A 25,585-nucleotide genomic window follows, 5' to 3' on the forward strand; every position below is an offset into this window, starting at 1 on the left:
GGAACGTGTGTGAGTTCGCGCTCCGAGCTCGACGCGAGAAGACGTCGTCGTCGTCGTTCGTCCCGGTCTTCCTCGTCTTGTCGATGCCGCCACGCGCCGCCACCGCCGTTGGTTCAGGCCGTGCGCCGCCCAAGCCGGACCGCGGCATGTGACCAGGTGGACCAGGTTGCAGTGATCTGCGCGACGTGACAGTGTAACAGTGGCTTGTGCTCCAGGTGTGTGTGGTGCTGTGCTCCTCAAGTGTGTGTGTGCGTGTGTGTCGTCGCGCTTGCGCCCCAGCGAGTGCTTGATCGGGGTGTCCTCGACGCCCTGCTCCCACGAGTCGGATTTACCCTCACCGCTCGCCCCATCGTCACCGTCATCGTCCTCTAGGCCGTGGCAGTTCACCCTCCAGTCGCCCCTGCGCTGGCAGTGCTGGCCTCCCGGGCGATGAAGTACCCCCTGCTCGGCGGGCCACCTGTCCTTTGGTAAGTCCGCGCTCCGCTCACCTCGCCGGAGCGAGGGGAAGGGGCGGGGCGGGGGAGGGGCGGTCCTGGAATGTGGGCTTGCGCGCGTATGCGCGGACCGGGTAGGGGTAGGGGTACGCCCCTCCGCATCGCATCGGCGCACCGCGCCATCGCCATGGCCATCGCGCCATCCAAACGGCGGCCGCCTCGTCGCCGCCGCGCCTCCTCGCGCTTTACCCAACCAAAGGTTGGGCTGTACCCTCGATGGTCGCTGATGACGACCGAGACGCTCTCAAATCAAACTTCAAAGCCACTGTTTGATGTTTTGGTATGTTGAAGCGCGACGCTGCCAAATAGCAGACCTCAGTCTGTGCAATTGGAATTGCATTAGGCTAGCGTGCGAGAGAGAGAGATCTTGCGGGGTGCATCGTGCATCCCTTGAGGGGAAGGAGACGCAAGATTCAGGTGTGAATGGGGTGGGGTGGGGGGTGTCCCCTGGCCCTACAGCATCCCCCCCCCCTCCCCCACCTTGGCCGTGGCGGTGGCACGGTGCCGTCCGGTGGCGGCGAGGCGCGTCGGGGCTTCACACATGTCAAGCCGGCGTGCCTGGAACTCAATTATCCTCCGGGCAGAGCGAGAAAGAGAGAGAGAGAGGGGGGGGGGGGCTTATTAGAGATACGCGATCCTTATCACCCTGACTAATTTGAAATATTTGTTCGCCGGTGCGCGGCCCTTTGGCCTCGCAGTGCCGGACAAGTGAAGTGACTCAGCTGCTTGGCTGATACTTCGATGAATTTACAAAACCAATCCAAAATGTTTGGACATTTTCCCTCTTACGTGGCGGGCCGGCCCTTGTGTGTCGGGGGACGGGCACTCACTCGCAGGGAACACAGGGCTGGGGAGCCGGTCGCCGATCCGTCCACCGGTCCCGGCTCCACCCGGTTCTACAGGTGAGCCGCGCCTGGCCCATGCCTGGCCGTGCCTTCGAGAGGCCGTGGAGCCGGCCAGCCTGGAGTCCTGGCGTAGCCTGGCGTGGTGCGTGGATCGCGGCATCGCGGTGCCGTGGACTCTCGAAGGACGGCGCGGGGCGGCGGGGGACGTCCGTCCGTCGCGGTGGCGTCGTCGGTTGCCGGGGTCACCGCCGCGTCTCGCCGCCGCTCCGGTCGGGGAGTCGGGGGGCAGGGTTCAGGGTTGGCGACGGCGACGTCGCACGGCCGTGCGTTGTGTGTTTAGTCACGTGAACCGAAAAGGGAGGCGGAAGCGGGCGAGCGTGCAACCTTGTCGATCACGCGGACGCGGCGACGCGGCACACACCGCGTCTTTGCCGAGGAGACCTGCCGAGCCATTTTATGGGTGCAGCAGGATGGAGGGGGAGGGGGGCCTGAGGGGGGCTTATTGGGCCCGACGTGTAATGCTGAATCGCTCGAATCGCCTCGCCGCGTTGCGCGGCGTTGCCGCGCTCGGTTGAAAGGGGAGGAAGACGGATCAGGTGGCATAATGGGCGAGGCGAGGCGAGCGAGTCGACCTGCCGGTGCCGCCCTGCCCTATTTTCCCACGTTTTCCAAGCTGCTCGCCCCTCGCCCAAGAAAGCATCCCAAAAAACAGGAACGTAAAAGAAGATTTTCTGAAAGCCGGGCGCGTTGATGTCAGCCCCTGCACTGACAGACCCGGTCATCGCCCCCGGAGCGGGGCGCGCCCATTGGCTGACGCCGGCCGGCGCTGCGCTGTCTGCGCTCGCTCTGTTCACTGATTGGCTGTGAGGCTGTCGTTTGTCCGAACAGGAGTCAAGCCGATACGATCCGTCCATCCGTCCTCCGGCGTGTACAGTGTAGTAGTACAGCTTGTGGGCCCTGAGTGATTGACAGCAGGGCAGCGGGGCCCCGCGCGGCGCTCGCCTTAGCATTAGCTAAGCGCACCGGGGCTGCGGGGCTGGGCTGACAGCTCGGACTGCCCGGCATGAGGGATTAAAGCGGGGGTCGTGAAAGTCGCGCCACCTCGCACGCCGCCTCGCACGCCGCCCCTCGCCAGCCACTGCGCGCGAAGAGAAGTTTCCCTCCGCTGCGGTAAATTTCCCGCCGCGTTCAGCAGGCATCGCCAGTGGCGTTGCCAGTGGTGGTGACCGCGTTCCGAAAGCCTAATAACTCTATAAGCCGGCGGGCCGGGCTAACGAACGCGCCGCTCCGCCTCGCCGCGCCGCTCCATTGCTCCTCGATGGGGTATTTAGAAAGGGCCGCCTTACGCCGCGGGCCACGACTGTATTTCTGTACGCAGAAGCCGGCCTTGAGTCTCGGGCGAGCGCGGCGAGCGCGGCGAGGCGCCATGCCATCGGGCCGGGGAAGTGCCGCGAGCTGATCCACTGCATCTACGTTGTATCGAGTCTGGGTTGCGGTGTGTGCACTGTGTAATCTCCCAGCGCTGCTCCGGTCGTTGAGACCGGGCCGCCTCTCCACCGGCGCTTCCGGCTCCGGCACCCCACTCCGCTGCGGGGCCACGGGGCTACGGGGCCCATTGTATGCTTATCACCCCTTTGACCGTCTTTGACCCACCCGGGCTAACCCGGGGCTGCCACTGCCGCCGCCTGGGCAGGGAGGTTGCTGAACTGCTGAGGTGAGGTGGAAAAGAGTTCTGAGTTCGAATCCCGGCCCGGTGCGCGGTGCACGTTTTTGTCGACCTGTTGTCCTTTGGCTAGAGGGCAGCAGAACGCGTGGAACTGTTGCTGTCCATGGGCTCCGCTCCGCTGTGGGCGTGGCCGGGCGTGGCCGGGCGTGGCCGGGCGTGGCCCCGTGTTCGAATCCTGGCGTTTCGCTGCCGCGCCGTCCATTGACACCGACTGCTCGATTGTCTACCGCGGCATTCCGTGAATGGCCCGGGGTGCTATTGCGCGCGCAGTGCTGCGCAGCAATGCGCAGCAGGCTGATTCCGAGCGAGCGGGAGGTCTCGGAGGTCTCTCTCTCTCTCTTGCACTCGTGGCCGTGGTCGCGAGGGAGACAGATCGCTACGGGACCTCTGCTCGGAATCAGCCCGCAGTGCCACGCCCGCGTTGCCCGCGTTGCCCGCGTTGCCCGCGTCGGCCGCCAGCCTGTGATTCCGATAGCTCACCTCCCCGTAGTTTCTCCTTCTTGGCGGCGGAATTTCTGGAAGTGGCTGCTGCTGTACTTGCAGTGCCGGCGCAGCGCCAAACGCGCGGCGCGCGCTCTCCCGCGAGGGAGGGCTGCTGTGCCCTTTCCCCGCCGCGTGGCGTGGCGCGGCGTGGCGCGGCGTGGCGCCCGGAGCTGCACTCACTCGCTGCACAGCGGCGCTCTGCTTTCCAAACCGCAGCTCCGCCGGCAGCCATCGGTATGGAGACACATCGGTGGCGGGCTAGTGCACTGCCCGGCCCGGCACCGAGCCCGGCACGCACCCAGAGAGAGGCGCCTCCCTCTTTCTCTCTTTCTCGGAACCGCGGCCAATTACCTGGAACGGCGTCGCGGCATGCATGCGGTCCGGCCAGTGGTCGCGGCGCGTAGGGCGCGTAGGGCGCGTAGGGCACGGTCAGCCAGTCGCGGCCTCGGGGGCGCCGGGGGTGGGTCTCGGATAGTCGGTCTCTGACGGGTGCCGGCACAGCCGGCGGCATACCGGCGGCACCGCCACTTCCGGAGCCCTGCCTGCCGGCCACCGCACGCCACTGTAGGTGCAAAGCGCAAGGCGCACCCCGCGGCGGTTGCATCACGCCGCCCGCCGCGCCGCGTCACGAAATCGGCGCGCCCAACGTGGTCATTTCAGCCGCATTCAAAATGTCGGAAATTGAATTTCAAAGCAAAGTGACTGGTAGGCGCGCCGCTGGCGCACGCCGCCTCACGCAGGCGGGGCGAGGCGGGGCCGGCCGGCCGTTCACGAGCGGTAACAGCGCGGAATTCATGTTTTCCTGATCGGCTTTGGCGAACGGCGCGTGGCCACCGTAGACTCTGTCTATGCTGCCCACACCGCGAGCTGTCAGGGAGTTAAAAATTGCAGCCGATTTACGACTTCGGGATGGTGACCCCGTTCTGGGCCCGGTCAGCCTTCGGGCGGCCTTGGCGGCCACGCGACACGAAGGGGCGGGGCGGCCGGGGCGGCCACTACAGTGTAAGGCGGCCCGCGTCCTCGCGACGTGGGTGGAATCGCCCGCGGCCTACTATCCCTGTACTGTCCTCCGTCGTGCCACGCCACGCCGCGCGTTCCCGGAGCCCTGGAAATGGAAGCTCCAGGAGTGCCCCGCAGACGCGTATTAGCGGCCCTGGGAACGCACCGAACGGCCGATTATGTCATTAGGTTCGGAGCGTGGAAAAAGGCAAAGCCTGCAGGCTCCAGCATGCTGCAGGAGCAGTAACAGGGAACGCTACACTGCTCGCTGAGCTGCTGTTCGAACCGTTCGGTGTGCATTCCATGGTTCCATGCTGCGTAGGAAGGGAATGGTGTGGCAATATTGACGCTGTTCGACCGAACCGTCTGCCAAACAGTGCTGCAGCGCCAGCCTCGGCTGCCTCGGCTTCAGGTTCGGTTGCGTTGCCTCGCTCGGCGCGCGCGGCCTTTGTCAGCGCGTGTGTTCTTATTGGCTGATCCCATTATGCTGCAAGGCTCATTCCGAACTGTGCCTTCGTCGCTCTGTCTCTCTCTCTCGCCCCAAGGCAACGCTCCTGGAGAGCGAGAGAGACGGGGCGACGACGGTGCTGGGGCTGAGCGGGCGACAATGCCGGCCGGGCGGTCCTACGTGGCCCAACAACGGTGGCCCCGTTCCGGCTCCAGGGCGTAGGGCCCCGTAGGGCCCCGTAGGGCCCCGTAGGGCCCCGCGGTGCCGGTTACACTGTGTCGTGGCCACAGAGTACAAGATGCGACCGAGGTCGACTTTATGTACTACTCTACTCTGGAGCCCGGCTGGACAATCTCTAAGCCAAAATAAAGATATTGCTGGCGGTCTGGCGTCGAGGCCGTGACGTGATAGCGGCCGGTAGCAGTGTAGCACCAGCACCGCGGATTACATCGCACCAGGTCACCTTGCCTGCCTTGCCTGCAGGGCGGGCGGGCACGGCGGCGGGCACGGCGGGCACCGGAGAGGTTTGGGAAAGGAGGGGGGATGCCGTGCGGATTGGGGCGGGGTGAGAACACGGCCGCTTTTTGGAATGTGGGGATGGGTAGGGGCGTGGGACACACGCACACACTCACACAGCGCCGCGTACACACATGCTCGCTCACGCACACAACCTCTCCAACTCACACACACGCAAACGAAATCACACAATAATCGCCCGCGCACGGGCGGGCGGGGCGGGCGCACAGAATCAACGGTAGAAGTCGTGTCTTTCTCTGCTGCACCTCGGGGCCTCGGGCGTTGAGGTCTCCTCGACGAGGTCCCGGAGGCCTCAACGAGGTCCTGGAGGTCGTCCTGGAGGCCGTGGTCCGCGGGGTCCGCGCTGAATGGAGGCCCGGAGGTCGGTCATTGATAAGGCGGGCGTGGTGACGTGTCAGCCTCGCCCTGCCATCCCCGCCATTGAGCCTCGGCCAGGGCGTCCGGCACGCCGTCCGGGGCGTGTGGACAGCCAGGGCAACGTGGCCGGGGCCGGCCAGAGCGTCCACCGTTAGGCCCCTCGTGTTGTCATCGGCGGGGCGGGGTGGGGTGAGGCTCGGGTCCAGCGACTCCGCTGCTGGGAGGAAGGAACGCACGCCGCCCGGTCGCTGCGCCGCCGATGCCGGCTGCCGCTGCCGCCGCTCGCCCTCCGCCCCTCGCCGTCCTGGGCACCGCCGCATCGCCGCACCGCCACCGCCGCCTCAAGAAACCGGTTGCCCATGAAAATGAGCGCGGCGTGGCGCGGCGCAGCGCTTGGCCGCGCTTGGCTGTGGTTCGGCTGGTGCGCGGTTTGGACTCACGGCCAGAGGCAGTCAAAGGCAGTCAAAGGCAAGGCTCGACGGCAGGACGGCCGGGGGCTTCAGGTTCAGGCTCCACTCCGGGTCCGGCGCTGCCGAGGGCTGCAGCAGCCGGAGGCCCGCGGCCTGCTCGCGGCCTGCCGCAGAAGGAGAAGGAGACCAGCATTTGGCCGCCTTCCGACTGGGCCTGCAGCCTGCCGCCTGCCAGCTCGGACGGCATGGGTCGTCCGCATTCCAGCGGCACACACTCACTCTCACACTCTCGCGGGACGCTCACTATGGTTTTGCCAACTCACCGCCTGCTAACAGCTCAAACATACTTCCCACGTCGCCCCACCAATTCACACATTAATTTGTCTGACGGCCGCGACACGCCCCCGCGGCCCCCCGCGATTCCCACCTCCTTAAGGCCCGCCTTGGCTTCCGATAATGAACCTCCCCGCCGCCGATGACCTTGGCCGCGGGGGGGGGCGGTGTTCGCGAACACGGACGCGCATCGCGCCGCGGCCTGAATTGTTGGCATGTCGACGATGTTGACGCGGTGGCGTAGCCAATCTGTTCTTGTCAGAGACGCGGAGATCGCCAAGATGCAGCCCGCCTTGTCGATGTTGTCGACTAGGTTCCCACGGGCACGGCGGCGGCTCGGCGGGGCGGCCGGCCTGCTGTCGGGCTTTACAAGAGTTCGCCATAAAAATTCCTTGAGCATTGTCGTGGCCGGCCGAGTGGATTCTCATACTGTATTAATGCGAGCTGCACCGGTACCATGATGCACCGCGCGTGTGTTAGCGCGAGTGTGTCTGTGTGTGTGTGTGAACGCGACGTGTGTGCGTTGGCAGTGCCAGTGCCCGGGCCGAGAAACACGAAAGCATGAAGCGTAATGGGCCGAGAAAAAGAGAGCAAAACTAAGGATCGGCGTGGGCGGGGGCTGCGGTACGGGGGCCGGGGGCGTTTGTCGAGCTGAGCTCCCCCCCCCCCTTCCCCCACTCCGCCTACCCCAGCAGGCAGGCCGGCATGACCCCAGACCCCCGGCGACCCCAGGCCGTTCCAGAGACCCGCCCATGGAGTATGTCAAGTGGTCCCAGGACGTCCCAGGCCCCCTTGATGATCTCTTCCAGAACTGCTTACGAGGAACTATGTGCGACTGCAGCTGTGTGAGTGGGTGTCTGTGACTCTGTCTGTGTGTGTTAGTGTCCGCGCATGTTCATGTGGGTGAGTGTGTCCGTGTGTGTGTGTGTGCAACAGGCCCTACGCGAGGGCGGCCGTTCGAGCTAAGTGGTCGCCGTATCCATGGTTGCTGCCTTGCTGCAGCGTTCCTTTCGACGCCTCTCTTAGTGAGCCCCACGCAGTCACGCAGGGCCGGTCTGTAAGCCTCGAGCCCTTCTCTCTCTCTCTGGGACGCTGCCTGCCGTTCGAAAAGCCAGACCGGCCATTTCCCAGGGGGCGTTGGCGTTGCTGGTGGCGACCATGGTGGCGAGCAGGCCCCGGCCGACGTGTGACAAAACAAGGGGTAACGCAACCTTTCCGTGCAGGAATGCAGGGCGGGGGAATTATGGGCAGCCCGTCCCGTCGGGCGGCCGAGAGGCTGCGAGGCACTGGCACTGGGAGGTGGCTGTGGAGGGCCTGCATCGCCTGCTCGGGCGACAAGTGTTTTCCGCAGCACCCCGCCGCCTCCCCGCCGTCGTGCCCTTTCTCGTGTGCCTTTCGTGCCGCGGGGCGTCGCGTCGAGAGGAGTGTAAAGGCGCGCACATCCGGGGCGTCCGGGACCGCGCCGCGCGCCGCCGGGGCGGAGCTGGCGTGGTGTCAGCGACATTCCAAGCGGGCCGCGGCTACCTTTGACCACTCATCGGGCTCGTTCCAATTCGAGGAGCCCGCTGCCCCGGAGCCGCGGAGCTGGTCGGGAGGCGCCGTGACTCACAGATGACACGAGGTAAGGCAGGCAGCGCAGTCAGCGCAGCGAGGTACCGAGTGCCGCCGCCGAGCCGCGCCCCGCCCCGCTGCAGCGGTGGGTTGTGGGTTGGGTTGCGTGGCCGCGTCTACATATTTCGTTATAGCGTCGCGGAGCGTGGCAGCGTGGCGCCGTCGAGCAAATAAGCCTCTTTGATTAGGGCCCTAGCGAGGACGCCGCGCCGTGCCGAGCCCCGCCGTGCCGGGCCCCCGCCGCAGCGCCTCGAAGCGCCGCCTCGGCGAGGCAAAGTTCACGACCGCCGCGACGAGTTTTGTGGGCCAAACAGGCAGTCGTCGAAAGTTCCCGTCGAGGTGGATTTCGACACGACGGCTTTATAGTTGCGCCGTGTTGTTGCATTCGAGGAGGGCCTCCTTGCGCACCGCCGGGGTCAGGCAGGTGCGGAAAACGCTCGCGGTCGGTGCTGGGAATCGAACCCGGGGCACCCAGCCCTCTTTGGCTCCTTGTGCTGGCGCATCGGTGTGCTGGGGGCTGGAGCGAGGAGAGCGAGGTGGCTGCTGGCTGCAGCCCATTGTCTGGCGCAGTGTATGTGCGGATGAAGCGTCGAATAATACTCGAGGGAGGCGCCTGGCGGGGCGGGGCGGGGCGAGGCTGAAATGAAAGAATGCGTGGAGGGGGGGGGGATGAACCACACCTGTCCACAGCGTGCACCTCTGTATGCCGCGCTGCAGCGCTGCTTTAGTTGGCTGGCCAGACCCAGACTCGGAATGCACGATGCCGACACTCGGAAAAAAGGACGAAGGTGGTTCGCATTCCGGTCCCGGTCGTCCCGGTCGCGGTGCGTGAGTGTGAGTGAGTGCTGCAAGTGCTGGCCGTGTCCGTGTCCCCACTGAGCGCTTCCGCGGCGTTCGGCGGTTCTCCCTTCGCGTGAGCGGGCGGGAAGGCGGGCGAGCGCGGGCGCGTCCTCCAACCGTCGTCTCCCCTTCCCCCTTCCACCGCCACCCTCTCCTCGGTCTGGGCCGCGTGCAGGGCGTGGGAGGACGCCGTTGAATACAGAGTACGAGTGGAGCGGCGGAGCGGATGTGAGTCCGGGTCGGCCAGACCCTTCCCTTCACACCGTTTAATTTCCACGCTGAATCCACCGACGCGGGGCAGAAATCGGTCGGCTTTCCCCCGCTGCTGCTGGTTTGGTTTCTGAGACGTAAACGGAGTGCTTGGGGGCGTGGCGGCGCGGCGCTTTGGTGAGCACGCCGCCGTGGCGCTTTGCAGCGTGCTTGCAGTGCAGGGCGTCTGGCCGTCTTCCGGAAGTAGCAGTCGGCGTCGGCCGGGCTTCCGGTTCGGCCAGGGCAGAGGCAACAAACGAAGCGGGCCGTCGAAATTAAAATGCAGGCCGGGCCTGGCCGACTCCTTCCTGCTCGAACCTCGAACTGCGCTCGGGGCCTTCTTCGAGTCGGGGCGATAACTTTTCACACTCGGCGCAGCGCGTCGCTTCCTCTGCGAGCCATGTGCGTCTCCGCTGCGCCCGGCCCGGCCTGGCCTGGCTGCATCTAAACACACCACGGCCTCTGGCGGGGCCTGTGGCCCCTGCAGTGGCGGGGCCGGTGGGACAGGAGGGACACACTCCAAGCGACGATTCCAAACAACCGACACACTCGAAAGGGCCAAGTCAACGGCCACCGACTGGAACTCTGGAACGGCCTGCAGTCCTATTCTGTCGCAATGTCCTGGACTCCTGGCGGCGTCCGGAGGCCCCCTTCCACTGCCGGCCGGCCGGCCGGCTAGCTGGCCGCGGGGCGCATTCCTGTGGCGGCCGAGGCTGCGGCGTGCTTTTTGGCCGGCCAGCCTCACGGCCTCTGCGTCCAAGGGCGCGATAATTTAATTACTGAGAATCGAAAGAGCCGCAGTAAAGCTGTGAGGTCGAGCCGGCCGAGCCGCCGATCGCGACTGCGCCGCCAAGTGGCCGGCCGGGCCGGGCCGCCGGCGCCACCGGCTCACCTGGTTTGGTCCGGAGTCCGGTCTGCAGCAGGCGCGGCGTAGCGCGGCGCGGCGGGTCATCTTTTTCACCAGTTTATCGCTGGGCCGGGGCTGCAGGCTGCACGCTCCACGCTGCAACGGGCCGTCGTCTCGTCAATTTACGGTAACAGGAGAGTTTCCGTATCCTAACCACGTCATGCTGTCTCTGTTGCAGGTGATGTGAAATGCGGCACGGCCCCTGCGCGGGGCCCCAGGCCTTGCCCCAGCCTGGTCCGAGGCCCAGGACGCCGAGGCCCAGGACGACGACGGCGCTTCGGCTGACATGCTGAAGCACATCTCCGCGTCCCCGCTTGGAGGACCCCTGTCCCTCGGGGGGCCGCTGTCGCTGGGCTCGCCGCTCGGGGGCGTCGTCCCCGGGGCCGCGGTGCCGGCGGGGGGCGGGCACGGCGGGCATGGCGGCCACGTCGGGCACGGCGGCCACGGTGGGCACGGCGGCCACGGCGGCCACGGCGTGCTGAGAGGCAACCCGCTGTCGGCGGCGTCACTGCCTCTGTCTCCTCGGACGCTGTCGCCCAGGACGCCCTCCCTGTCGCGCAGCCTCCACTCACACCTCAGCACAGCCAGCGGCTCGCCGGCCGGCCCCAGCCCCGCGGGCCCCAGCCCCAGCGGCGCGCACCACAGCCCCGCGCACGCCCACGCCCACGCGCTCGCCCTGCAGGGCCTGCACGCGGCGCACCACGCGCAGCGACCGGCCGGCCACGGCCACGTCGCCAATGGCGGGCTGCACATCTCCAGGATATCCACCATCACGGCGCCCTCGGGCCATGGACTCTTGCCGCCGCCGACCCCCGGCGGCCACAGCCTGGGGCACAGCCTGGGGCAGTGCATGGCGGCGGTGCGCGTCGCGGACGGGCTGGCCAAGCCCGGCGTGCAGGAGGCGCTGGGGTCGCTGGGGCTGGTGTGCGTGTCCGCGCTGTTGCTCGCGCTGCTGGCCCTGCTGGCCCTGCTGCAGCTCGCAGGACCACCGCCGCTCGACCTCACCGCCCCCGACGAGTACGTCCTGGTGCACGAGGCGGCGCTCGCTCTGTGCGCGCTGGCGCTCTCGCTCGATCTCAGCTGCCTGCTGGTGTGCGCCGTGCAGTTCCTGTTCGCCGTCAAGCTGGCGCGGTCTCCGCACGCCGCCAACAGGTGAGTCGTAGGCCCTCGGCGGCCACCCGGCGTCCCGCAACTGCTCGACTCTTCGGCCGAACTCGCGGCCATTCGCGGCCCTCGGTTCCTAGAAGACCAGCGAGACCAGCCCAGGCACGCGCTGCTCGCGGTGCTCGCGGTGGTGGTCGCGGTCCAGTATCCGGTCCGGTCGCATTTCAGCGCGCATTGTGCAGCGGCCAGCAGCGGTTGCTTGCGCGTTGCGCCGCGGGGAGGGGACGGGACGGGGACGGGACGGGGACGCTGGCGGAATCTCCAACAACGGCCTGGCCTTTCAGCAACCTGTTGAGCTGGCAGTACAGCGGCTCGGTTGGTTCCGCTCCACGCCGCCGTTTTTCGGTTCGGCCGCGTGTGGAACAAGAAGTCGGTCGCGCTGGCCGCCGCGCTCCCTGCCGGCATGGCCGCCGCGGTGCTGTGGCGCGCCGAGGAGGGAGAGAGGCCGGCGGACGCGGACGGCGGACCCGCCTGGGAGGCAAGGACCTGCAAAAGGCAAGGCGCGATCGTAAACATGATTCAAGAGCGGGAAGGGGAGGGGGAGTGTTATGTGCGATGCCGTTGACTCCACGGTGGAGGATGCGGGGAGGGGAGAAGGGAGGGGCGCCATGAGCTACCGGCCAGTACAGGCGGTACAGGCGATACAGGCTGCATGCTGGGAAACTCTGTAAACGTACGTCCGAACGGCCAGCGTGTCGGGGCCGGCCGGGCGTGGCACTGACTGCAGTACCCGCCCGAACGCCGCGCACGCCGTCGCAGGCCGACCGCACGTATACCGACGCCCCATGCACCGGGCGCATGCCCAGAGGCGCGACACAAGGGTCTTGTTTCTCTGCAAGTCTCACGTTTCGATTCAGTCTCGCACACTACATCACTACATTGCCCCGGCCCCTCCCCATCCCCTTACCACCACCCCGCGGACCACTTTTCTCCACAACCCGCGCGAAACGCGACGGTCGCTCATCATATGTTAACGAGTCTGTGAAAGACAAACACACTTACTTACACTCACCCACACACACATCGGCCAGTAGCGGCGCGCGTGACATGCAGCGCCTCCTCGTCGCGTGCGTGACGTCACGAGGCTGGCCCGTGGGTGGTTGACACGATCCGGAGCAGCAGAGCGAGCAGAGCACAGAGCAAGCAGTGCCAATGATGGACGGCCTGTCGTTGGCGGGGCGTGGCGGGGCGTGGCGGGGCGTGGCGGGGCGTGGCGGGGCGTGACGCTGGCGCGCCGGCGCGGGCCACTCTTTGTTTTCTTGGTCAGACTCGGCGGCGCTCCGCGGCCCCAGCGGGGCCTCGACGGCGTCCTGGCCGAGGTCGCCGCCACACGTGCGTCTGTGGCCCATCGCGACATCGCGGCGCCAATCATGCCGGGTGTTTATGAGCGCCGCGGAACGGAACGGCGCGGCCCTCGCGCCATTAGAACTCATTCCAATCTGAAAAAAATGGAAGAAAAAACTGCGGCGCCTCGCATGGAGGCTGCCAGCCGGCCCATCTTTGCCTCCAATCAGAACGGAGATGTATTGGCGGGAACGAGAATCTGAATGGGCAAGAGTTATGGCGCGAGGTCCCGGACCCGCACCGCGCCACCATCGCGGGGCACGGACGGCCCGTGTTGGAAGTGGCGCGAAATTGGACTGTTTGGACGCCCACTTGTCTCGGGGGCCGCCGTCGCCGTCCTTGTTGCCTTTGATTTAAATCCGGCCCACGGGGCGCAGGCCTTGGCGCAGGCCTTGGCGCAGGCCTTGGCGCAGGCCACGCCTGCCGCTTGCCGCTCGCCCTCGCCGCGAGTTGGTCGCGGCCTGCACCGAAGCGCCCTGCCGCGACGGAAAGTCGAAGCAAAGTGGATCCGGGGCCGCAATGTGTCTTTTAATTCTACCTTTCGGGCGGCCATCCAACCAAGTGGGAGTAATTGCCCTTTGGCCTCCACTGTGCGGTGCTGCTTACGACGCGACGCCGCCAGACCGCACACCGGGCGATGACGACGGCGGCGAGGCGGCGAGGCTGATCCCGAAACGGTGCTTTGTCGCGCTGTCTCCCTCGCACTCCCCGTGCTCCTACGAGACGTCTATTGAGTGCGAGAAGGACAGAGCGACGAAGCTCCGTTTCGGAATCGGCCAGCAGCGATGGGCCGAGGGAAACCGCAAGACACCGGGCAGCAAACGCCCTCCCGCCCGCCAGCCGGCCTGCAGTCTGCAGGAAGCCGTGGATCCCGACCGGTGCTCTCTATCCTCTAACCTAGTGTAACACGTCGCTCGCAGGGCCGCTCTTCCCTTTTCGCCTATGCCCAACCTGAAACCTGAAACAGAGCTGCAGGGCGCGGAGTCCTGGCCGCTGTCGTGCTGCCTTATGGGCATCCCATCCAATTTCCTCTCGGTTCCGGCCGCTGGCACGCCTCGCCAACGCGTAGCGCCTTACCGGCGCGTCTTGCCGCCTCGCGCCACGCGCCGCACGCCTGGGGCGCCTCGCTCGACAGCCACGCGCGGCACGGCGGCACGGCGGGTTGTTGGCCGGCCGCACGCGAGCCGCCGAAGCACGCGGCTACCGCGGCTACACGCGGCCCGCGAGCAGGGCGCAAACAGCCCGACATCGTTAGCCCGATCGGCGGAGCACCTGTGCGTCTGCCTAGAGATGCGCACCTGACTCCGCCCCCCGCGCCTCCCCGGCCCGCGCCGGGCCATCGCGTGCGCGCCGTGCGCCCGGCCCTTGGCCCGGCCAGCCCCGCCCCCGCGGCCCGGCGCGGCGCGGCGCGGCAGCCGAACCGGAACGGCAGGCCAGGCCAGGGCTGGCCGGGCTGGCAAGCCGGGGTGGAAGAAGCGGCTTGGTGAAGGAAAGGCCGTGTGTGTCGCCACCAGCCTTGGTGGTCCGCCAACGGCAGCCAACGGCGGCAGCCTTGGCCGTGGCCGTGTGTGGTCAGGCCGCGCTTCCAAGTCAGGCCAGTGGTCTGCATGTCGATTCCGAGCAGGCCTGCCTGTCTCTCTCTCGCACGCGTTCGGCGTTTCCTACTGGTGCGAGAGAGAGACAGGCAGGCTGCTCGAAATCAGTCTGCTGACGCTGACCCGCCATTACTCAGCACCTGGGAGTCGCGCGGCTTGCAGCCGCTTGCAGCCGCTTGCAGCGCTCCACCCGAGCGCCCGCAGTGGCGGCAGTGGCTGATGGGGACTGCAGCAACGCCAGCAACGGCGAGTCTCCAGCCACCTGGCGAGGGGCGGGCTCCTCGGACACCACCACCGGGGCGCGCGTCATCGCGGAGGTTTTCACGTTCGCGCTGCAGTTTGGGGGATGGATGGACCGGGCGCACACGCAGCTGTCACCCTGGGCTGGGGCCGATGGTGCCCCAGCTGCACCCCTTCAGACCACAGAGTCTGGGGTTTTCACCGGCCGAGCTGTCGTCGGCTCGACTTCCCTAAGGGGCATGTGTGTGACGGTCAGCGACAGCCGGGCCGCGCTCCCGTGTCAGGACACTGTCAGGCCGGGGCCATCGGCTGCTGCAGCGGCGGCATAGCGCTCGTGAGGACCGTTGCACCGCGTTGCACCGCGCACAGCCCTGCCGCAACTGGATTGCCGCCTCTCCTTTCTGCTGCGTGCTGCCAGTGCTGCTCTTGACGAGGACTGTACCAGCTTGGCCGCGCACTTCGGCGTCGCACCGTACGCCGCCGCGCTGCACCGCGCCGCAATGCACTGCCCGGGTACTCCGGTACCGGAGCGGGGCGCGCCGTGAGTGCGACTGCGACGCAAGACAGGTGCCTGTTTTTCTGAACGCCTCGGCCGAACGGCCCCGCGGCCAACCCGTCCAGCTGCTACCGTTGCCCTTCCTGGAGGCGACGGGAAGGGGGAAGCCTGGGGGAAGGGGGGCACGCGCCGCATACCGGACTCCTTTCCATCCACCTGGCACGGACTTCCGCCCCCTCCGGCCCCTCCCCTCGCGACCCCGCCCAGCGCCCAGCGCGCAGCGCGCCACCCTTCTTCCGCTCAATCAACCAGCAGAAGCAATCCAAGCGTCGCTCCCCGCCTCCAAGTTTCTTCATTCCGTAGGCGTTTTAAATCGAGGGTTCTCAACCGGATTCGTCATTCCAACCCGAGTCTGTACCGGAAGGGAAGTCCGCTGCCCGGCCCAAAAACATATTCCGCGGCGTTGTTGTTTTTGTTGTTGTTTTGCATGGCCGCGACACGCCTCGCCCCCTTGGCGGTGGGCCAGGCCTGGACCAGGCTCGCGGGACTCGCGCCGATGTACAAGGTGTGTCACACGCATACTTAATTCGCACCCGCGCGGGTGACGACCGTTTAAAGGGGGAATGAAGCATAAAAAGGAGGGCAAGATGGCCTTGTTTCAGGCCTGGCACTGTGCCTGGTGGGTGCTGGGCCTCGCTCTCGCCTCGGCTCTCGACTTGGCTCTCGCTCGCCCCCAGCAGCTGGACCCCGCACGATTCATCGCCCGGGAGCCGGGACAACGCGGACAACGCGGACAACGCGGACGTGGGGCCGAGGATGCGAGCGAGGAGACGTCACCAACGAAACCAAATGGAAAGGACCGTGCCGTGGCGAGCCGCGCACCGCGCCCGGCCCAAGGGATTCCACACTCGGCTTGGGTCCGGCCGCCCTAGGGCCGCCGGGCCCCGCTAGGCCCCGCCTCACCCACACCAAGTACCCCGTCTGGATTCTGGATGGACGCGACGCGAGGGCGTGGCGGCGGGCTCGCGGATCAGGCTGAGCGGATGACACTGCTGGCGTCCACGGCCAGCCGAGCGGCCAGCCTGGGCCGGTTGCGCCGTGACAAAGACAGCCTGAGCCAGGCGGCGGGAAGATCTCGGTCCTTCGGTGCTCTCGGCTCTCGGCTCGGACTGTCGGGCGGCAAGACAATGCTGGGGGTGGGAGGGAGAGGCCTGGGAACGGCACGTCGCGGACCCGAAACGCAACGCGCCGGAGGCTGCTTTGCTTTGACCAGCTTTGACCGACGCGGCGGACGCGGCACTGCCGCGGCACAGCCGGCCATAAGTTGTGTTTGTCTTCTGATTCGGTTGAGACCGGCGCGATTGCTGGCCGAGCTGGGGCGGGGCGGGGCGGGGTGGGGTGGGGTGGGCGGAGCGGCCCCCCTTCTGGCTGCAGCAGCAGGCGTGCATCCGATGCATTTGTTATTGAAACAAAAGTGAAAGGATGGCTTGCCTCGCCAGCCTCGCGCCGCTGTGTGGTCTGCCTGGTCTGCTTGCTTGGTCTGGAACCGCTGGGACGAGGGGCATGCGGGGCTTGCCCGCGCGGCGATCGGGTCACGGAGTCACGGCACTGTAGGGCTTTAGCCCTGGCCGGGCGTCCTAGGCGCTACTGACTGCAACTAGCATCAGGCTGCGATCGCACCTGCATTGTCCCAGGGGGAAACTTTTCGGGCCGAAAGTCATATATCGCTCTTGATGGCGTAACCTCCCAGAAAGTCAGCGGCATGCATGGCTCATGGGCAAGACCTATGGAGCACGAGCATGGCGTTTGGTGAACTGTGCCTGCATTTTCCACGCAAGGAATAAGGGAACGTGGAGCATACTTTGGTCTAGATTGAGCATTCTGCTCGCGTACACGGCTGTGTTTCTAGTGTGTCTGTGCACGCGGCTCCGCTGGCTCCGCTGGCGCGGTGTCACACCACTGTGAGTGCAGAGTGCAGCCCAGCCGCACCCCGGCCAGCCCGGCCCAAGGCCCGGCCCACGCACGTCCTCGAGCAGGCGATTTGCATTCCGTTACGCCTTGTATTATTTGTGTGAGCCTGGCAAGGGCCCGTAGCCCCGCCAGCCCCGCCAGCCCCGCCAGCCCAGCCACTCACCGGCCGTGTCTCTTTATTTTCCAAAGGCGACAGCAAACAGCATTATTCCAGCAAAGTGCTGCATGCCCGCCAGCCCGGTCTGTCCGGCCGGTCCAGCACTCCAGCAGCGCCACTCTCCTGGAACTGAAGTGACTCCAGTGGCCCTGTGTGTTTCGGCCCTGCGGCCTCCAATTCGGCGAATGCATCCTGCCGTTCCAGGAACGCAGCGTGGGGCCTGACGTGGAGAGAGGCAAAACGGGGGGGGGGGGTCAGCGTCTTACTGCAGCGCTGCAGCGCAGCCTCTGCACCGCCACCGGACTGGCCTGGCTTGGCTGGCCTACTCCTCGGGGCCTAATAAAGCTCAGCTTCGTTAATTACTTCCCGGGGTCCATTTGTCCGGCGGGACGGAGCGGGACGGAGCGGGCACACATGACACGAGAGTAGCGCCCCCCCCCCTTCCCCCTTTGCACGTCGCGCGGTGAGGCCTTCTCTCCCAGCTTCAGCTTCCCTGCCTGCCAGCACATCGGCATTCTCGCGGAGGTCGAAGGACTGCAGGCAAAGGCAGGCCAAGACAGGACTAAGGCTGTCATTGGAGGGAGACCGAGCCGAGAAGCCGAGGACTGGACCTAACCGGCTGGCGGCAGCGGCTTCGGCTATCCTGCAGCTTTACTTGGCCGCGGGACGCCTTGGCGGGGCGAGGCGGGGCGAGGCGGGGCGCGGCGGCGAAGGGCAGGGCCGGCTGGGGCTGTAAAACGCAAAACTGCAGTCTGCTGCGTCGGGTCGGCTCGGGTCGTCGGGTCCGCCACGCCGGGCGCGATGCACTCTGAATAGGAATTCACTTCGGCCCGCGAGGCCCGCGCCATCGCCGCCGCGGCCCGCTTCGCTTCGCGTGTTGCAGGCTGACTCCAGCCTGTCTCTCTCGCATCCCTACGGGACGCCCCTCGAGAGCGAGAGAGGCACGGCGACGAGGCCTCTGGTTGGAATCAGGTCCTCGACGCCGCGTCCCCTTCGAATCCCTCAGAGTCGGTGGACAACCCCCAACCTACCCCCGCAGCTCCGGCGGTAAATTTGAATTTGGCGGTGGAGTGACTGCACTTTGAAAACTTGTCGAGAGGAAACATAAACCTGGCCGTCATGCGAGGAGAGGGGCGTAACTCGACACGCTGACACGCAGACAGGGGGACTTGGGTGGGACAGACGGTCATTGGTTTCTTTCATTCCGACCGCAAGCCACCTGCCCTGTTGTACTCTCCATACTTTTTATTTTGGGGAGGTATGTAGTCTCAAGTTGCCTACCTCTCGGGCGTCTTCTTCTCATTCTGACCGCTGTCGCAGGATTTCTCGCGAGGCTGTGCGGCTGTATGTGCAGCGTGGTGACCGGCGTTACTTTTTTAATGTGTCTTGTGCTGATTGTCGGGGCGAGGCGGGGCGAGGCGGGGCGAGGCGGGGCGAGGCGGGGCGAGGCGGGCCGGCCGGGCATCCGTGACATGCCGCGCTGCGCTGCGTCCTGCCGTCCTGCCCGTCCTGCGTCCGGCCACTCATCTTGCCTCACCTAATTTCCTGTTTCAAACTGGCCGCGGCGTCCGCACGTTCTTTCGTCTCTGTCGTCTAACCAGCTCGCCTTTTTTGCTTTCTGATTCCAGGACGGACAAGTACCTCCGCAAGTCGTCCACCACGAGGGTGTGCGCCGTCGGGGGCTTCTTCGTGTCCATCCCCGTGTTCCTCACAGGTGAGTGGAGTGGGTGCGCGTTCCACCACGTGTCGGTCCACGTGTGCTGGCCGGCAGCTGGGCGGGCTCTGTCTCTCTCGCGCTCACAAGCACTCACGTACAGATGCGAGAGAGACAGAGCGGACGAAAAGCAGTGTTCAGAACCAGCCTGCAAGTGGCGGAGGCTGGCCAGCAAAACCGAGCAAAACACGCCGCTGCCGTTTTCTAAACGGGGAAGACCCACGGGGACGTGGCGCGGGACGCGCTAGACGCGCTAAAGCTGCTGCTGCTTCAAACGCCTGCTTGACGGTCGAGGAAGCACTCAAAGGCAGCCCCAATACTTGTCACGGTTTTCCGCCCCTAGCCTTTCCGAAGCCCCTGCAATGCGCGGTGCGCGCGGCCAGACTTCTTGGAGGAGGCGCGCGCACCGAGGCGCACCTAGTGGGCGCACCGAGGCGCACCTAGTGGGCGCACCGCATCGCGCGTCAGCGCGTCCGCGGCCCGCGGGGAGGGGGAAGGCAAGGGGTGGGTGCATTCCTCTGCATACCTGCGGTGCATTGCAGTGCGTGCCGGACGCGCCACCAGAAAATAAAAGTCGAGTTATATAGTGAAAGAAAAAGGCTGCGAGGTATTCGGACGAGGTCGCCGCCACTGTCCACCCGTCCACCCCCACTTCCCCCACCTGCCCAATCCCAGACGGACGGCGACACTGGCGACACTGGCACAGACATCGGCCGCCAAGACAGTACTGTACTGACTGTGCTGGGCTGTGCCGCGCTGGCGCCAGCGGTGTCGGGGTGTCGGCGATGGCCAGCGTGATGGCCAGCGAGATGGCCAGCGACCCCGCGCCACGCCGTGCGCCACACCGGCCAACAAAGGGGCTGACAGGGACAGAGTGTAAGTGGCAGAGACGGAGACAGTTCGACAGTCCGACAAGAGGAGGGGCGCGAAGGGGAAAGTGTTTACCCAGCAGCCCGTGCCGTGCCGTGCGCTCGGTGCGTTTGGGTTTGTTTTGACGCGTCACTGTGTGCGTACTGGACCGAGTGGTGTCCGTCAGACTCGGAACACGGTCGTACGGCACGGCGGCTGTCGGCCGGGTTCAGCCGGGTTGCCTAGCCCGCGAACAGCCGGCGGCCGAAGTATAAAGACTAGCACAAAATCCCCGGGCAAGAATTACAGCCTACAAAGCTAATCCACCCAGAAGTGCCGCCGACATTAATATGCAAATGTTTTTCCTCTTTTTTTTCGTCGGTGTCGTGAGTGGTGATTCCGTGGGAACCGAGGAGTCGGCCCGAGGTGACAGGCGCCAGAGGTCCCCAGGCCAAGGCTGTCCCTCCGCCTTGGTCCGTTGTGTGGAATTCCAGTGTTCCACCCTAGCGCCATTATGGGCCGACTATGGACCGCCGTGGCCAACGCCTGGCCAATGGCCGCGCGGACAATCCGGACAATGCGATCGGGGATCTGGGTAGAAGACGGTAGAAGTCGAAGACGGCCGATGGGGATTTATGGCTCCCCCTTTACAGGGAGAGTGGCGGGGCGAGAGTTTGGTCGGAGAGTCTCCACGGGCCTGGGGCCTGGGAGCACATAGGAGCACAGGGTGCGCGTGCGCTCTGGAAACTGGAAAACACGGCAGTAGCAGCCGGCATGGCAGTGCTAACAACCAAATCACCCATTATCCCCCCCCCATTTCCTCGCCCATAATTAACATTTTGTAGACCTGTTGGAGTGAAATTTCGGGGACTCTACACTAAATGATTCGAAAGGGCAAAGTAGCCAGTTTTTTTTAATGGGGAGAAAGAGGGGGGGGGGGGGTCGTACGTCCGCCTCTCTTACAGTACGCCTACGCTCTCGCCCAAAAATGACCTTTGTTTTCCTTGTTCGCAGGTATCATCTTGTACACATTCATCCAGTTCCACTCAACCCCAGCCATCGTGACGAGCGTCCTCATCGGCGTGGGAATCATCTTCTGCGGATGCGCAATGGTCCACAATGTCTTTGTTTGGCAGAAGGTAATTAACATTTCAAATCTTTGCTTTTGGTAACCGCCAATACAAGTCATGTTAATTAATTTTAATTTTTTCAAATCCTTTTTGCTTAGGAAAAGACTAACGCTGTTCGGCAGATGGGAAGGCAACAGCAGGAGCAGCACAGGCAAAATCTCCATCAGCATTCTCAACAACTGAACTCAACCCACTGGATGAATGACATTTCCAAGCACACAGGCAATGGAAGTTTGATTCCTGGAGTGCCTCCTGCAACATTAGATTTAAGTAGTGTGACAACCACGCCTCATGAACTATCAACTCTTGTATGACATTGACCAGTTCCAATTCTTGGAACCTCTGAAAAGTGAGAGCATGCACCATGGATGCACTAATAATTCCCCTGAAGCTGTTTTCTGGAAATAGCATATCCCCGTGAATATTTTAAATATTTTCTGGAGGTGTACCTTGGAGGTGATGCCATCACCATATTTGTGATACAAATCACCATATTTGTGATACAAATCGGAGCAGTCGGTTATTGCTCTTTGATGTAACTTACTCAAAAACAGAAAGTAAAAAAACATGCCATATTCTTATAGAAAATATGGTCCTAGTTTTTTAATTCTTTTTGAGAAAAGGGTTGGTGGTGAGCTCAGAGCTTAAGTACTTGTAACTGGTGTGTAAGTGAAGGGGAACAATTCTGCCACCAGAGAGCTAACTCAACACCAATATCAAAGATCTAAGTTAGTGCGATGGAGGGGACAGTTTCAGTGCTCAGAGTGCCACGTTTTGCATTTATTAAACAGTCCACTCACTTTCTGGAAAGCTTTTGAATTTTGTTTGAAAAAGTATCTTTTTGATAGAGTTAGAGAGAGGAGGAAATCTGTTTTGTGAGATCTGCTTCTTCCTCTCCTCCGCCCTTTTCCTGGGAACAATGAAGATGAATTTAAAGCCAATTTTATGAGGCTATATCAGCACAAACTTCGTTAGTAAGAAAATGTACTGGAATCTATCTAGTCTGAAATCAAACGTGATTCACCATTATTTCAGTACAAGCACACCAACAGATCTCTTATCTCTTTATGTATTGAATGCTGGATAGAACAGAAAGCCACACTGTTTTTACGAATGCAAGTCAACTTGTTGATCTTCAGCTTTGCTTCTTTTCCATGGCAAACATTCTCATTATGACATCAAAAATGATTGTAAGTGTGTCTTTGTGTTCTATCTGAGCCATTTTATTTATAGTCGAGATGGCTTTGTATCTTCGCCTCCAAACAACTGGAGCAACCCATTTTGCAATCTAATTGTTCAAGAAACAAAATTGTTTCTGTTTTTTATTGTGCCATAGGGCCTTATAAATGAATTTAGTTACAGGAAATGGAGTTTGTTGTTGTTTTGTAACTATGTATGATGTTAGGCAAGCGTAGGAATGCGTGCTGCAGTATGAAAATATTTTCACACTAAGTATGAATGTTTTCACGTTATTTGTGTTCATAGAAAACTGTTGACTATTGTATATAATTGAAAATATTATTTTGATGGATATTCCATCTGCTGTAAATACTGTGAAAATTTTTCCTTTGTAAATTGATTATTGCTTAATAAATAGAATACCCATGAACTTCCAACTGGTTTATAAAACATCTTAATAACTGGCAAAGCCAAAATTCAAATATATCAAGATTTGTTTTAATAGCCTGTACACTTTCCATAGAGACATAAGAAATTTGTATTAACTCTTATACAAAATCTGACAAAGCATAAATTAAAAACAAAACACTTCCATAAGCTTCTCTAAGTACATTTAACATGTTAACAATACTGACAGAACGCAATACAACTAAGTAACATACACAGAACAGCTCTCCATTCTTACTGAACAACAGTTGCACTGAAGACACGCAAAGTAATCTTCTGCATAACAATTTATACTGCAAAAAACAAGTGTGAAAAAATGAAAAAAGTAAAACAATTAACTTTGAACCAAAGGCTTGGATCACAGACATCAGGAACAGAGAGGAAGTGTTCAAATGTGCTATTAGCTGTGGCACAAGTGTGTCTAAACAACAAAAATGTTCAATAGGAATGACAAATTAGAGGCACGGATGCAATAATTAATTATCAAGTATACAACGTAAACCAAAGCAGAGCAAGTTCAGTTCTGAAACTTAAATGCAAAGAAAGAAAATTATGGCAAGGAACTCCACGTTTTCATTTTTGGTGACTTCTACTTCAAAACAAGGAAATGTGATTCACTTGAAACATGGAAAGGTCCCAACATACAACAGCGATGAAATTCCGAGTTTTGCCGTGACAACTAATGATACAATTTCATTACATAGGCGTTAAGGTCTATCTTAGATGAAAGGCCCGAATGCTAGATTTGATCACATATTGAATAAAAGGACGTCATCTTAATTATGTCAATAGACACCTCATGTAGAATTAAAAATGAAGTTTCTTTTTTTCACATATCCACTACAGGAATTAACAATGAGACAGACACTGTATTCATGAGAGATGCAGCAAAATTTCTTCCACATGAGTGAATTTAAATAAAACGATTGAATGATTCATGGAGGTTTCCAGGTTTGGTTAAATGATGGGGAAACATGTGTTTTAACATACAAGTACTGAAGGGAACACAGAGAGCTACCAAAGGAGAAAAGCAACAGGAATATACTTGGAATTCGATTACATGTATTTGAATATTTCAGTCATGAGTTGAAGAAGATGAGATACAGCGCACAACTCAAAAGCCCTGCATAAGGTAAAGTAATTTAAAAAAGGATTTTGATCACTTCTGGTAAGGTAAAATACATCAGCTGAGCAATATGTAGTAACAAGTACAATAATCAAAGCTGCTTTAGAAGGCGAAATTAAATGAAAGGAAGGTTATTCATGTATTATTTATGGCAGCACCTGATGTTCAGTAAAATTTTAATTAAACACTTCCACTTGGTTGTACAATGTGTGCTTTGTGAGAAATAACAATACATACAAACTAAGCCATGATTAAATTATCTCAAAATTGAGACGATTGAGCATTCAGTAAAGACAAATTATGATGTAAGAATAAATCACTATTTTAATGACTGTGCAATCATTTACCTACAGCAGCAATTTTTTTCAATGTAATCATGTGCTAACTGAATGTAATCCCGGAGTAACCAGTGAAGGAGGAAATAATAACTTACTGGACAAGAAATACTCAGTGATAATGTTTGATATACTTTTAAAAGAGTGGCGTATCTGACAAAAGCAAATCAGACACACCAGACCAGAATTGATGAAATAATTAAACGACTTCTAACTTTTCAGAAAGAAGGCACACTAGAACTCTGTTCAACAAGAATTTATTAACATTTTATCAGCCTACATCTTTTAAAAGATGTTCCCATTTTACGAAACATAAGGAGACTTGAGTGATGATACTCCTTGCATTGTAGACACAACAATGGAAGGAAAACGAACTTGTTGAAATGATTGGCAAGATTGATTGATATCTAAAATGTTTGTGTTCTTAAAAGCTACTTGAAATAAAAATCGATATTGTACTCCCATGTGCCTTAACAATCTAACATATTAAGTCACAGGTTTAAATGCCATCTTGTAGATGCTCCATCAATTATTTCTATGTACAAAATAGACATCTTTCCCTTTAAAATACAGGATTTTATAAACTATACTTTCTGGACTGCAACAAAAATAAATATTTATACTCAAGCCCCCTTAAAGCAAAGAAAACAACTTTGGTAAGAAATTCTTTTAAAGCATATCATACAGAACAATACAATTTGAATATTTACAAACAAATAAAAATTAGGCATTCCAACTTAAGGTGAAGAAGTGACTTTATACCGAAAGAAGAGGGATAATTTTTGTCATTGTCACACCAGTACAAAAGTATATAATCATTTCTTTAAAAACAATTAGTTTTGCACTTTATTCAATTTAAATGGTAACATTGAATTGGTGACATACAAATATAAGCAAAATCACAACACATTCAGATACACAACACCCCTATGCTTTTATGGGTGTGCAATCTTAATGATCAGGCGCATGTATACATACATATTTAGTCCTCACTCATCAAAATATTTAAAAAAGAGTCAATTATTTAACTTATTATGGCAACACTCATAAGAGACGTTACCTAAAATTGTGGCATATGCCACAAAAATATCACAAGACGAAAGTGGTGACAGTAATGCACGGTCTGGCTTCCCGTGCTCTCACACCACCATCACAAGTTGATGCCAGAATCTGTTAGTGCAGCACCATTGTCCTGAGGTGAAGATGCATTGCTGCTGCTGCAGTGGGCTTGTCTCGTTGATGCATTTGCTGCATGGCTTGGGGAGGCAAATGCCATGGGAAACAAGAAGTCACCATTGGGGCGAGGTAGTTTTCTCATTATTTTACCCGATGTAATAAGGCGACCAAAGCCTTCTTGATGAGCAAACGCATAACCAGATCGTATCGAGCGCCTGGTTCTTCTTGCTGATGGAGTGCGCAATACATCTTGGGATTGTCTTGATCGTAACTGAGCCAGTCGTTGTTTCAAACGGACTCTATCAGACAGTGTCGGGAATACATCAACAAAGTAGAACCTCCAAGCCAGCACAGGTATCATCAGAATTGTGACAGTTAATACTGTAGTAAACCAAAAATTTGCTTCATTCATTGCCTAGAAAT

General features: G+C 60.3%; 2 protein-coding genes across 3 annotated transcripts in view; one reads left to right on the plus strand and one right to left on the minus strand.

Moving 5' to 3' along the window:
* LOC117653312 lies at nt 1–22,515 on the plus strand. The gene is made up of 5 exons (XM_034398919.1): nt 1–467; nt 10,418–11,391; nt 18,835–18,920; nt 20,784–20,908; nt 20,998–22,515. Exons 2-5 carry the CDS (start codon nt 10,526–10,528, stop codon nt 21,211–21,213), a joined length of 1,293 nt encoding a protein of 430 aa, XP_034254810.1. The 5' UTR covers nt 1–467; nt 10,418–10,525; the 3' UTR covers nt 21,214–22,515.
* LOC117653295 (probable phospholipid-transporting ATPase IM) overlaps nt 22,505–25,585 on the minus strand; it is a 16,743-nt gene continuing 13,662 nt past the window's right edge. For both annotated transcript variants that reach the window (XM_034398894.1, XM_034398885.1), the window contains exon 22: nt 22,505–25,577. In XM_034398894.1, coding sequence (XP_034254785.1) covers nt 25,137–25,577 — 441 coding nt within the window. In that variant the 3' untranslated portion in view covers nt 22,505–25,136. The remainder of the gene's footprint in view (nt 25,578–25,585) is intronic.

This window comes from Thrips palmi, unplaced genomic scaffold, assembly GCF_012932325.1.
Source record: "Thrips palmi isolate BJ-2018 unplaced genomic scaffold, TpBJ-2018v1 HiC_scaffold_10, whole genome shotgun sequence".
In the NCBI taxonomy this organism is placed as follows: Eukaryota; Metazoa; Arthropoda; class Insecta; order Thysanoptera; family Thripidae; genus Thrips; species Thrips palmi.

Coding starts and splice junctions, on each gene's coding strand:
- LOC117653312 (XM_034398919.1), top strand. CDS start 10,526: ATGCTGAAGCACATCTCCGCGTCCCCGCTTGGAGGACCCCTGTCCCTC. Junction 11,392..18,834: donor TCTCCGCACGCCGCCAACAG/GTGAGTCGTAGG, acceptor TTCTGATTCCAG/GACGGACAAGTACCTCCGCA. Junction 18,921..20,783: donor CATCCCCGTGTTCCTCACAG/GTGAGTGGAGTG, acceptor CCTTGTTCGCAG/GTATCATCTTGTACACATTC.